This window comes from Podarcis cretensis (assembly GCF_951804945.1).
Source record: "Podarcis cretensis genome assembly, chromosome: 3".
NCBI classification, from domain to species: Eukaryota; Metazoa; Chordata; class Lepidosauria; order Squamata; family Lacertidae; genus Podarcis; species Podarcis cretensis.
The window spans coordinates 74,448,138-74,460,241 of record NC_137172.1 but is presented as its reverse complement, the minus strand read 5'-3'; the positions used below and the strand labels follow the sequence as shown (position 1 = coordinate 74,460,241).

Below are 12,104 nucleotides of genomic sequence, written 5' to 3'. Positions count from 1 at the left end.
CACAGCAGCCAAACTTCACTTTTCGTCTCGAGGGGGAGGGCTGAAGATTCCTGAGCGTTGTCCTTTCCCCGGACCTGTTGTGACTGATTCCCCCCCCCCTTTCTTTCCCTCCTCCTCCTCCTCCTTGGAAGGATCCCTCTTCCCTCCCTCGCGCCCCCCTCTCTCGCTTCCCAGCGCGCCCCACCACCTAATCCCCCTTCCTCCCGCCGGCCCCGCATATAGCAGCTGTCGGGTTTCATTTGGAGGAGAAGCGGGCCGCGGCTGGCAGCTTGCGCTGATTGGAGGCAGTCAAACGAGTTCTCCATAGGGGGAAATCATTAAGTTAACACGTTATCTAATGTCCCTATTGTCTGCCGGGGAGGCATTGTTTCAGGGCCCCGCCCCAAGCCCAGAAGCCAGGTCTCGGAGCAGCGCTCTCGCCGGCCTCGCTGCTCCAGAAAGCGGAAGAATCTGCTCGGAATTCCGTGCCCCCCCCCCCCCGACGACGCCATTCGGGCAACCAGCCACCCCAGACACACACACACACACACACACACACACACACACACACACACAGGTAAAGGCTGGAAGCTCCGTCTCCTTTTCCGAATATTCCTCTTGCTCTCTGCCTGCTCAGCTGCAAAAAGATGGTGTCTTGCACCTAAATCTTCCAAGTCCCTTCGACTTCATTGCGCCCCATCTTAAGAGGTTTACAGCTTTCAGGCTGCCCTCCCTGCAAACATATGCCTGCCCACTCACAAGGGAGCCCCACTGAGTTCAGTGGGACTTACTGCCAGGTAAGTGGGGATTGGATTGCAGCCTAACTTGGAAGCAGGCCCTCTGCTGCTGTGCGAAGGCCGCACACCTCCGCTCTGCACCTGGGAAGTAAGCCACCTTGAACAGAGCAGGTCTTTCCTCTGGGTTGCAAATGTATGGGACCCGGCACGAATCCGATCCGAAGTCCTCCTCACTTTTTACAATGCCATTATTATTTTATTCTATCAAATACATTTGCTCCAGAGCATGGGCGTAGCCATAGGAGTGAAGGGTAAATCAATCAAGTAAATAAATAAAAAATACTTAACTAACTGACCAATTGCGTCGTAGATAATTCGGTTTTCTCCCCCCCCCCCAAAAAAACCTGCCCCCTCTAAAATAAGTCCAGGCTACGCCCCTGCAACCCTCTTAGGCGCAACGCAATCCTTCGAATGCCTTTGCTGTTTGCAGAGTGTCTTAACCCGCAGTCCATAGGATTGCAGTCTCCGTGGGGCCTCCCGTTGTGGCGGGGCTGGAAGGGGCTGCAGCTTCAGGGATGAAACTGCCGCTGGGACATTCCCAAACTTTTCCTCGAGAACTACCCGTTGACCTTTGAAATGCTGCTCTCACTTTTGAATAGCCCGATCCTAAGCGCCTTGAATTTTGCCGGCAAGTTCCAGCGGCTGTAACGTAGCTTTGCCCACCATCGCAGGCTGACGGCTAAACTTTATCCCAAAGGCATTTGCAAGGAGGGCTTGAGGTCCCCGGAAACGCCCCGGGGCTGAGATGATCCACCAGTAGATGCTGGTGCTTGCGGGTATCAGTTTGGAGCCTGTTCCTTTTAGTCAGGTGAGGACGCGCTTACTTGAGAGTAAGGACCGTTGGCATCAGTAGGACTTTCTGGCTGAGAAAGTGGGGCGAGAAGAGAACTGGGGTGTATGATTAGGTGAGCGGTTCTTCTGCTACACAGAACATTAAGGCATAACCCACCTAATGCGAAGTTCCCGTTTCCTTAGTCTGGGTCTGTAAAGCACCGGCTGTGCACCAGAGGATGGCGCAGCGCAATCCTACAGGTGTTTACTTAGCAGTTCCCCCCAGAGTATGACTGGGCTTTGCCCTAGTCATCGGACAAGCCTCTGCCTGCTTTCTCGTAAGCAAACCCCATTCGTTCCCTTAGGACTTAACACCTGACAGGTTTAGGTTTGAGCCTCATGTCTTTAGGAATGTGCCCTTAATCGAAATAAAACCTGGTTGATTTTAAGAGCTGTTCCACAGTGGCTGCCTCCGAGAAGGTGGTAGATTCTCCTTCTTTACCAGGTTTCAGTATGAGCGGACTGGACACTCGATGCTCTTTCGGGTTCCCGCCAGCTCAGGATTAAATATCATTACTTCCAACCAGAGCTAAAAGAAGGAGGCTGCACTCCCAAGCAAGTTTACTTGGAAGAAAATTCCCTGGGCTTCAATCTTGCTTCTGAGTAAACATGGATAGACTGGACTATAAATCTGTTTAGTGTAGCAGCGGCGTGCTGGATTAAGGGCTGGGGAGGCACCAATTCAAATCCCCACTTAGCCATGAAGCAACCTTCTGCTAATCGCCATCTTTCAGACTAACCCACCTCGCAGGGTTGTTGTTAGAAAAATGGGATGGGGAAAGAAACTATGCACACTGAGCTCCTGGAAGTTAAGGCAGCAGATAAATGTAAGGCATAAATCAAATCCATGCTTGTTTGAACAAGGAGTAAGCCAGTGGAACTATTTCCTAGTCACTTGGGGATCCTGCACACATTTGCCCGGAAGTCCTGCTATTGCTTCATTCCCAGCGAACGTGCAGAGGCTGGGGGTGCAGGAGAGCTTAGGGTAGCAACACTAAGGAAGTACAAGCTTCTGTTTCCAGAGGGGAAGTGAGGACTTAATGGTCTTGTAGAGGGTAGTTGTCTTTAGATAGGCAAAGGCTTCTTACTTCACTTCCTCCACAATGTGATATGCCAACCCTGCTGCGTTTGAGGGTCCTTCTCCTGCTGAATGAGACTCTGGACTTCTGTTCCAAAGTCCTGCCTGAGTGTACCACCGTCTAATTCCCGCCCCCTCCAGCCAGAATTTCTGCTGCTACTCCTGTAACATGGCAGGAGAGGACTTGCAGATGCTGGGCTCCTGATCAAAGCAAATGCAGCCAGAAAGAAGTCCCTGAAAAGCTGGGAGTGGTGCAACAAGTTGATTTTATACTCTGGGCTCAATGTTGTTGTTTTTAAAAGGAGCATGTGTATTACTTTAGTTGTGAAGCCCACAATTAACACTGATCTTCTCACCACTACCATCACCTCCTGGCCATTCCATGTTTTACAATTGCTTCTACAATCCTAATATGTAGGATGGCTTTATTATTTTATTTTATTTTATTTTATTTTTATTTACTAGTCACTTTCTTTTTTTTACCAAAGTAACTCTTAAGTTACTTACAATATAAAACAAACAAATACATTAAAGTCAGGTTAAAATGAAACAAACAAAAAATCTAAAAGGCAATTCTATTTTTAAATAGGTGGATTGAAACATCCCTCTCAGTCATGGAAGCCATGACAATGAAAAGCCAAAGACCTAAATGTCCCGTCCCCCCGGGTGCCTAAAAGCTAAGCAGTGATGGAGCCAGGCAAGCTTCCCTGGAAAGAGATATCCATACACAGGGAGCAATCACTGAAAAGTCCTGCTCTTGTGTTGCCACCCTCCAGACCTACAAAGAAGATCACAGGGTCTGGGTCAGTTCATGTGGGGAGAGGTGGTCCTTGAGATTTGGGGCTCCTGAGCTTTATACATCAGAACCAGTGCTTTGCATTGGGATCAGAAACTAACTGGTAACCAGTGCAGTCGAGCCAGGATTGGTGCAAGGAAATAAACAACTATCTGATTTTTAGAAGACATCTGAAGGCAGTCCTGTTTAGGAAGTTTTTAATGACTGATGTTTTAACGTATTTTTAATATTTTGTTGGAAAATGCCCAGAGTGGCTGGGGAAACCCAGCCAGATGGGTGTGGTATAAATAAATTATTATTATTATTATTATTATTATTATTATTATTATGCGCTCAGGCTATCTTTCCACAGTGAGCAACCTGGCTGCTGAATTCTGCACCAGCTGCAGTTTCTAAACTGTCTTCAGAGGCAGATCCATGTATAAGCATTGCAGTAATCTAACCGAGAAGTTACCAGAGCATAGTCAACAGAAATCAGAAGTTTGCTGGGCCACCAGCCAAAGCTGATGGAAGGCGTTCTGTGACCCTGAAGCCACTTGAGCCTCAAGTGACAATGATGGAACCCAAAGTAACCCCAAGCTAACCCCAAGCTACTTCCTGCTCCTTCAGAGGGAGTGTAACCTCATCCCATCCTTCCAGTCTGGGGAACCATTCACTACCAGTGCCTCAGTCTTATCTGGATCCAGTTTATTGGCTCTCATCCAGTCCATTACGATTTTAAAAATGGAAAATAAAAAATAACAGCATGTGCATTTAAACTCACTTTAAATCACAGCACCACCATGACCATTGGAATAAAATGTGTCTGCTGCCCTGGTGCTAAGCTCATTCACTTGCAGAAAAGGGCAGCACTGTATATTTTTAAATGAAATTGGAATCAGTAATCATGCCCATGCATCCTGCAACTCCCTGACTATAAGTTTTAAAAAGAAGAAGAAATACTGATGCCAGCTCTTTGATGTGCCCCCTCTCCCTTCATCTGTCAATCCCTGAGTAGAGAGAGAAAGTGCGGTGAAGTGGTTAGAGCAGGCTTCCTCAACCTCGGCCCTCCAACTGTCTTGAGACTACAATTCCCATCATCCCTGACCACTGGTCCTGCTAGCTAGGGATCATGGGAGCTGTAGGCCAAAAACATCTGGAGGGCCACAGGTTGGGGAAGCCTGGATTAGAGTGTCAGCCAAGGTCCAGGGAGACAGCTCAGGATCATGGGTTGGAGCCCCACATTGGGCAAAAGATTCCTGCACTGCAGGCAGCCGCATTAGATCACTCTCGTGGTCCCTTGCAACTCAACAATTCTATGAAATCTTCACCCAGCTATAAAGCTAATCTGGGTGACTTCAGGCCAGTCACTGTCCCTGAGTCTAACCCTACCTCGCAGGGCGGTTGTGAGGATGAAACGGGGAGGGGGAGAACCACGTAAGCCGCCTTGAGCTCTTTGGATGTTAGGTGGGATATAAATGTCCTCCTTCTCATCGCCCTTGTCATCATCAGAGGACTTGCCTGGACTTGGGCCTGAGGTCGAGCTGCGTCCCTGGTCGCTGGAGATGCCCCCGTTATCCTGGCTGTGATGCCCATCACGGACTTAACCATGCCAGAGGGCTGACCTTCTTTTCTTTCTCTTTCTCTTTCTCTCGCCTTCGCCCTCAGGCCGGATTTTAGACATCCCGTGCAAAGTGTGTGGGGACCGCAGCTCCGGCAAGCACTACGGCGTCTATGCCTGCGACGGCTGCTCCGGGTTTTTCAAGCGAAGCATCCGAAGGAACCGCACTTACGTCTGCAAATCTGGGAACCAGGTATTCACCCCCAGCCTCCTTCCGCCCACTTGCCCTCCGTTCGGGCCCAAAGCCATTCCTCGCTTTTCTGGGCGGGCGCAACCAGGGAGGAGCTCGCGATCTCCACCCCCCGTCTAGTGGGGCGGGAGGTCGAGGGGGCGGAGTGAAGCCGGCTTCGGAAACCGAGGAGTCTGGAGTGGTTGAAAGAGGAACAGCGAAGGCACAATCACGTGGAGGTGATTTAAGCAGAAGGGGGTCGGGAGGCTGACTGCGGAAAGAAGGAGCTTTTTGTAAGCCGCCTGGAGTTTCTGTCAGGGGGAAAGGCGGCTTCCAAATATTAGACCACTTCAGAATTCAGGCAAAGGTCGGAACGCTCCCCAATAGAAAAAGAAAAGAACTCCCTGCAAATAGAAATCTAGTATAGCAGGCTGGACTAGAACATTTCTCCTCGTTTTCTACTTGCAGGAAATTTTGCTTTTTTTCAGAGGGGCTTTTCAAAGCAGGGCATCCAGCCTGCAGCATATTCGACCAACTTTAGGACCCCGTTTCCACCATCTAGTTCTGCTGCAACTGCAGACCAGGCCAGAGAGAGAGACTTTGCTCTCCCGGAACGTTGCGTTGGGTGTTTTCCATCGCTGCTGCCGAGTCCCTTGTTCCTGGGTGTGCTTGGAAGATTCCTGGTAAACCATGGGATTTCCAACCACCAAGTTTAGGGTGGGGCTGCCAAACTCAGTTGGAACCAAATTTAATTAAAACTCCCTTTGCAAGAAACCAAAGAGGATTTTTTGAGCATTTAAATGGCATAGTTGCAACTTTGGTGGTGGGGTTTTTTTGGGGTGTTTTAAAAAGAAAATCTCAAAAACATCCATATTTTGATCTCTCTTTCTCTCTCCACCCCCGCCTTTCCCCCCTCCACAAAAGTTAAACAGCCCTCGAACAAAGGAGAAGGATTCTTACAAAATGAATGGAAGGATTAGAAGGGAGCTCGGGGGCTCGAGAACAATCCAAAACTCATTGTAAAACAAGCTACTTTAAATACTGAGCATTTCTTCATTGCCTCCACTCACAGGCCAGTGATCATTTCAGCCTCTAACAGCCATACTCACATGCCCATTATCCCCTGAGAAAACGGAGCAGAACCAGCGATTGATTCCAAAGTAACCGATTACTGCTGTTGGACAGCAGTATGTGTACCAGGAAAGGAGCCCTGCTGGAAACCAAAGGGGACTTGCTTCTGAGTAGACCTGCATGGGATCCGGGTGCAGATCTTTTACAAAACAACTCTTTTCCTCTGCATGCTTTGGCCACGGGGTGCGGGGAGAGGCCCTCAAAACAGAGTCAGATTTGCTTCGGAGTAGAAAAGGTGCTTAAGATTGGGCTGCAAGCCACCACCCTCTGGCAAGTCACACCCTGGCAGGCGGCTGTCCCCTGCCTTTAACCGAGGTGTGGCAAATGGAAGTTTAAATGGGTGCAGCTCGCTTCGAATTGTGGCGCAGCGGTTGCATGTATAGATGAACTCTGGCCAAAATCCATCGGACCTTGCTTGGCAGGAGGATGGGAGGGAGCGTAGCTCAGCGGCAGAGAGTCTGCCTCGCCCATAGAAAATCCCAGGCGCAATTCCTGGTGTCTTCAGGAAGGTCCTGCCTGAAACAGGAAAGCAGCTGCCAGGCACTCTGGACAAAGCTAGAGGAACCTGTGGTCTGGCACAGTCTAATGCAACTGCCTCTGTTCCTATGGCTGTTCTCTTGGGTTGCAATAGGAGTAAGCCTTGTTTTGAGCCAAGTAATGAAGGGATTCCAGTATAGCAGGGATGGGGATGCTCAGCTGGGGCGCTCCAGATGTTGTTCAGCCTCAGCCAGTATAGCCATTACTCGGGGATGGTGGGCATTATGGTCCAGGAACATCTGGGTGGCCACAGGTTCCCCATCCCTGAAACAGAGTGCAGTAGGGGAAGTGATGCTTTGGAGGGCATTTAATAAAGGAAAACAGTTTCTTTTGGTGATCGTTAACGAGAACATCATCGTATCCAACTGCCTTGCTCAAATAAGCTGAGGGATGCACGAAAGTGGGTTCAGCTTTGATGGCTTGGATTAATGTTCCCAGGCTAATACATCTGATATTACAGTGAAATAATACAGCGGGCAGCTTAGCCTTTCTGGTCCTTTGCTCGATTTTGAAAGGGAATGGGGGACTGAGAAATCAGAGGGCACAATCTAGCGAAAGTGAAGCGTCATTGATTTTAGTAGGGGAGTCTGAGTAAAGCTTACTGAGGAGTAAGTCCCACTGAGGACCCTTGGCCTTTCTCCTAACTAAGTAGGTATAATGATTGCAGCTTCCATCTAACCTACTTAAAGGTGACTTAGCGGCACTTAGCTTTGGTTGGATCCTGCCCCAAGTTCATGCCAGCTCCCTCCGAGCCTGAACCCTCAGATTTCAAGCACCCACCCACAGCTCAGCAGGTGATGTATTCTGCACACCAAATCCTAATCATAGTGTCCACGCAATCCTATAGGACTGCACCCTCAGTCTGTAAAGTCTATTTAGTAGTCAGGTTCAGCTGAGATGTGGACGCCTAGGGCTCAACTGAAACCAAATCTCTAGGGAAATTTCTCGAAAGAAAGAGGTCCGGGATTTTTATTTTGTTTTTCTGGCAGCCACGTTGTTTGACACAGAAGTCCTGCTCTTTACCTTTGGCGGTTAGGTGGAAATCAGTGGGACCATTTATTTATGACTCTGCGGGAAAAGCAAGGGGCAAGAAACCGAGGAATACGCGAGAGGAAGAAGATACTTTCTAGGGCGGCAGGTGGGTAGCTGGAGGATCGTGATCAGTCAAAGGCTCCAAGTGCCAGGGAGCTGTCCCGGGTGCTGAAGTCCATATAGAGATTTTAGAACGCCCCTTTAATGCTTACTCTTCCCCAGGGAATTTTCATAGAGCCCTGGGAGGGCATCATTCTTCTTTTTCTGGCAATCATCCAGCACTGGTTCAAAAAGAAGTGAGAGTGGCAGAAGGGAGAAAGGGTCTACACATCTTAGTAGGATCCCCAGACACCTTCCTGTTTCAGAATTTCCTTACTGAGACTCACGTTTTGTCCCCCTTTTCAGAAATATGTCTCTGTTTTTTAGGGAGGCTGCCCAGTGGACAAGACGCATAGGAATCAATGCAGGGCATGTCGGCTGAAGAAATGCTTGGAAGTCAACATGAACAAAGACGGTACTTGTGCATCCTTCCTCCTCCTCCTCCACCACCACCCCTCAAAAAAACCCCAGAGAGAAATGGATAGCAAACATATCATGGGCTTGTGAAAACTATTGTCCAGAGAATGGATCTGTCCTTAGGGTTCCTATCAATATTGACAGTCTCCCAAAATTCTCTTCCTGTGACCTGTCCTAAGTAACTATCTTTTCACTTTATAAAGCTAAACCTCTTAATCTGCCTATATTTTTGGCTTGCAAGTAACTGTCCACAATCAGACCCTTTTGAAATACAACTACCGACGAGGAAAAGGATTGCTATCCTAAATGACACTTTTAAAGGCTGCAATCCTATGCAATCTTGCCTGGGAGTGAGAATCACTGAACTCAGTGAGACTTATTTCCAAGCAGACATGCATGGAAAGAATGCATACAAATAAAAAATGAAGAGCTCCCAGGTATGTCAGTAGGATCGTATATGAGGAAATGGACCCAAGAACCTCAAACAAAAGCTGTTAAATATCTACACTGACAGGGTCCCAGGATTCTGAACAGTCATCCTTCCAGCAGGGCACAATTTCAACTTATCCTGGCTGATAAAGCAAATTTAGCTGCCCCATCAAGCAAGCGATTGCTACTCACAGGGTATGCGTATGCAAGTGCAGGTTTGCATTGGATGCTTCTACCTGCAGTCCAAAGATCTGCCTTTCCCATGCGCATATTGGTTATAGATGCTGCTGCACATAGGAGAGCCAGCATCTTAATCAGTGATAGGGAGCCTTTGGATCTCCAGATGTTATTGGACTAGAAATCCTATCAGCCCTGACAGCTGGACATTCTACTGGGAGCTGAAGCCCAAAGATATTTGGAAGGTCCCGGGTTTCCCATGCCTGATGAAAATGAGTGGGTGTAGATTGGCAGGGACAATATGCACCTGTGCATCTAGAGGAGCATCATCTAACTGATATTACATTATTGCTGCATTAGTGTTGATCAGGTTTGAGTTACCTTTGGCCTTCTAGATGTTGCTGAATTACAGCTCCCATCATCCCTGGCCATTGGCCATGCTTCCTGGGGCTGATGCAAGTTGCAGTTCAGCAAGCTGTGGATGACCAAATGTTCCCCACTGCTGGTAGATGAAAGTACATATCTTCATTTCCCTGAAGTTGTCCTGGTAATCAAACACTTCTTTTCTCCATGCTCTAAAATGGGGCTAGGATGCTTTACTTTTCCCTGTGCCGGGCAATTAATTTGAATTAAAGCTACAAAAATAAGAGATTCTCTGCTGCTCATATCAAAGTGACAATAATCAATATATATTTGAATACTGACTACCCAAAAAGGAAAGCTGTCCATTTTCTTTAGTGATATTCCTGTTGTGGTTGTCTATATTGGAATTATGTTCATTTACCTTTGAATACTAGTGAGGCTGCTTAATTTGTCAGTTATTCAGCCTAGTAAGCAGCAAGTGTTTGTCTCTTTATGCTTTTTATGTTTCATGTAGTCACTGAATATTTGGATTCTCCCTTAGTCATAATTTAAAATAGTTCAATATCACTGGGGATTTGATGCTGAATATTTGATCAGTTAGTTCACATTACTAGATGAAATTCAGCTCCTACCCTAAGACAAACTCTTTATTCCTTCCCCCCTCATTCTACATCTTTAATTCTGTAAAGATCCCTTGTCTAACACATTATTTCTTTCCCTCAACATAGAATTGCTGTATGAGTTTCCTTCCTGGCCAAATTAACGTTTCACTTTCCTCACAGAAGTTATACCATGTACTCAATTGCTCTTCACTCTCAAGAATCAGAACATATATGAGCATGTCATGACATCACAGCAAGTCAACAAATAGTGAAGTGGTGCTTCAATATAGCAAACAACCACCTTAGCGTCTTTATATATGATTAGAGATGTATCACACAGCAAGTTAATCCCATTAGAAGTTTTCAGTGGGCTTCAAAAAAAATTTTTTTTTTTCAAATTCCAAGTAGCATGCTAATGCAGGTTTTTATTCTCAGCTGTTCAACATGAAAGGGGACCAAGAACTTCCACAATAAGGAAACAAGTCGCTCTGTATTTCAGAGGACACAAGGAGGATAATGGAGCCACGCCACATTTCCCTTCTGCAGCTCTACCTGCCCCAGCTTTCTTCACTGCTGTTACTCAGCTGGAACCTCACAATCTAGAACTGGCTGCAGTTTCTACAACATCTGAAAGGCAGACCTTGGTGGGTCTGGCTCAGCCAACTCCAAAGGTCAGCTCCTCCTCCTTCTTGATTCAGGGGAAATGCATCATTATCCTGAGAGACTTTAGAAAAAGAAACCAGACCTTGTGATATTGGTATGGAATGAGGCCTCCTCAATCTGATTCCTCTTCATTTGGCTTGTGTAGCAATTACTTCCTGGTAAATTAATGATGCTTTATTTGAAAGCAAGACTTTTGCACAATGCATTGGAGTAAAAATGAAGGAAGTCTCAGTGGTGTTTACTTCCTCGGAAGCCTCTTCAGGATGGCAGCCTAAATCAATAGTAAATTTTGTACCGTATGTCTTAAAATATTATGCATATTTCAAAGTTAAATGATTGACATGTCTGGTGTACCATGCGGGAGTAAATTGGTCAAGCCATATGAACCATACTGCATATTGGTTCCTTTTCAATGCTAGCAGTTATCCTGGTAGGTGTTCCAAATTGCCAGATAGTTCCAAAGTCATCAGAATGCCTTTAGGATGGAGCACAGATGCGTGGTCTTCATTCTTACTACTTATTCATTGACTGTATTTAATTAAAGTGTTTATATGCCATCCTCTCACAAAAGATCAGGGTGGTGTACAGCAATGTAAAAACCTTTAAAAGCAATATGAACCCATCATTAAAATTGTTAAACCATATGATTGTCATGCTCAGTTTCCACCCATTAATGTATGGAGGAATTGTTTCACATGATGGCACTGCTGCAAACTTGTTGCTAGGGGCTCCAGCCCAGGCATAGGGCGTGGAATTCAAGGTACCACTATTACAAACATTCCAACTGTGCAAGCATATCAGCTTGAAATATAGAATCCTACCACTACCCCCCTGTGTGCTATTCTGGGGGTTTTCCTGACCCCAAGGGAACCAATTTCCTGGGGCACTTTGAGGAGGAGAGGGGGAAAGTTCCACCTTCTTGCCAAGTTAAATCAACATCCCTCACAAACTGAATCAGGACTGAGAACCAAGATAGATGAGATGCCAATTAGGTGGTTTTTTGGGGGGGGACATAAAAGGGGGGCAATCTGTAAGGGGACCAAGGGCAAGGGCTAGGGGGGCTTAAATCCTTTGCCTCTTGCTGTGGTCCCAATCTGAATCAGCCCCCAACACTATTGGCTGGGATTTAAAAAAATAATTTGCTGCCTGCCATGTGAGCATTTCAAGGTGCTACATATCACAAAACATTTCAAGATGCTGTATATCATAACATATACAATTACATTTAGAATCAAGTTCAATCAAGCTGTCAGTGGAATGCTTAAGGTTCATCAGATAGCAAAGGCCGTGGTGAGCAAAAACATTTTACCTTGCAGTAAAAATGTTTCAGTCAGCGAGTGCCTTATTTCTGAGGGAGACGTTTATTCTCTTGCATTTATACTCCACCTCTCTTCTTGTCATGGA

The 12,104-nt window shown here is 46.7% G+C and overlaps 1 protein-coding gene across 4 annotated transcripts in view; it reads left to right on the top strand.

Moving 5' to 3' along the window:
• The window catches only part of NR2E1 (nuclear receptor subfamily 2 group E member 1), a 29,790-nt gene that overhangs the window by 5,719 nt on the left and 11,967 nt on the right, over nt 1-12,104 (top strand). For 3 of the 4 annotated variants that reach the window (XM_079971730.1, XM_079971727.1, XM_079971728.1), the window contains exons 1-4: nt 2,390-2,434; nt 5,129-5,274; nt 8,377-8,464; nt 10,473-10,708. In XM_079971730.1, the coding sequence (XP_079827856.1) occupies nt 2,395-2,434; nt 5,129-5,274; nt 8,377-8,464; nt 10,473-10,708 (510 nt within the window). In that variant the 5' untranslated portion in view covers nt 2,390-2,394. Of the gene's footprint in view, nt 1-2,389; nt 2,435-5,128; nt 5,275-8,376; nt 8,465-10,472; nt 10,709-12,104 lie in introns of those variants that run through there. The other variant, XM_079971729.1, reaches the window with a different exon arrangement.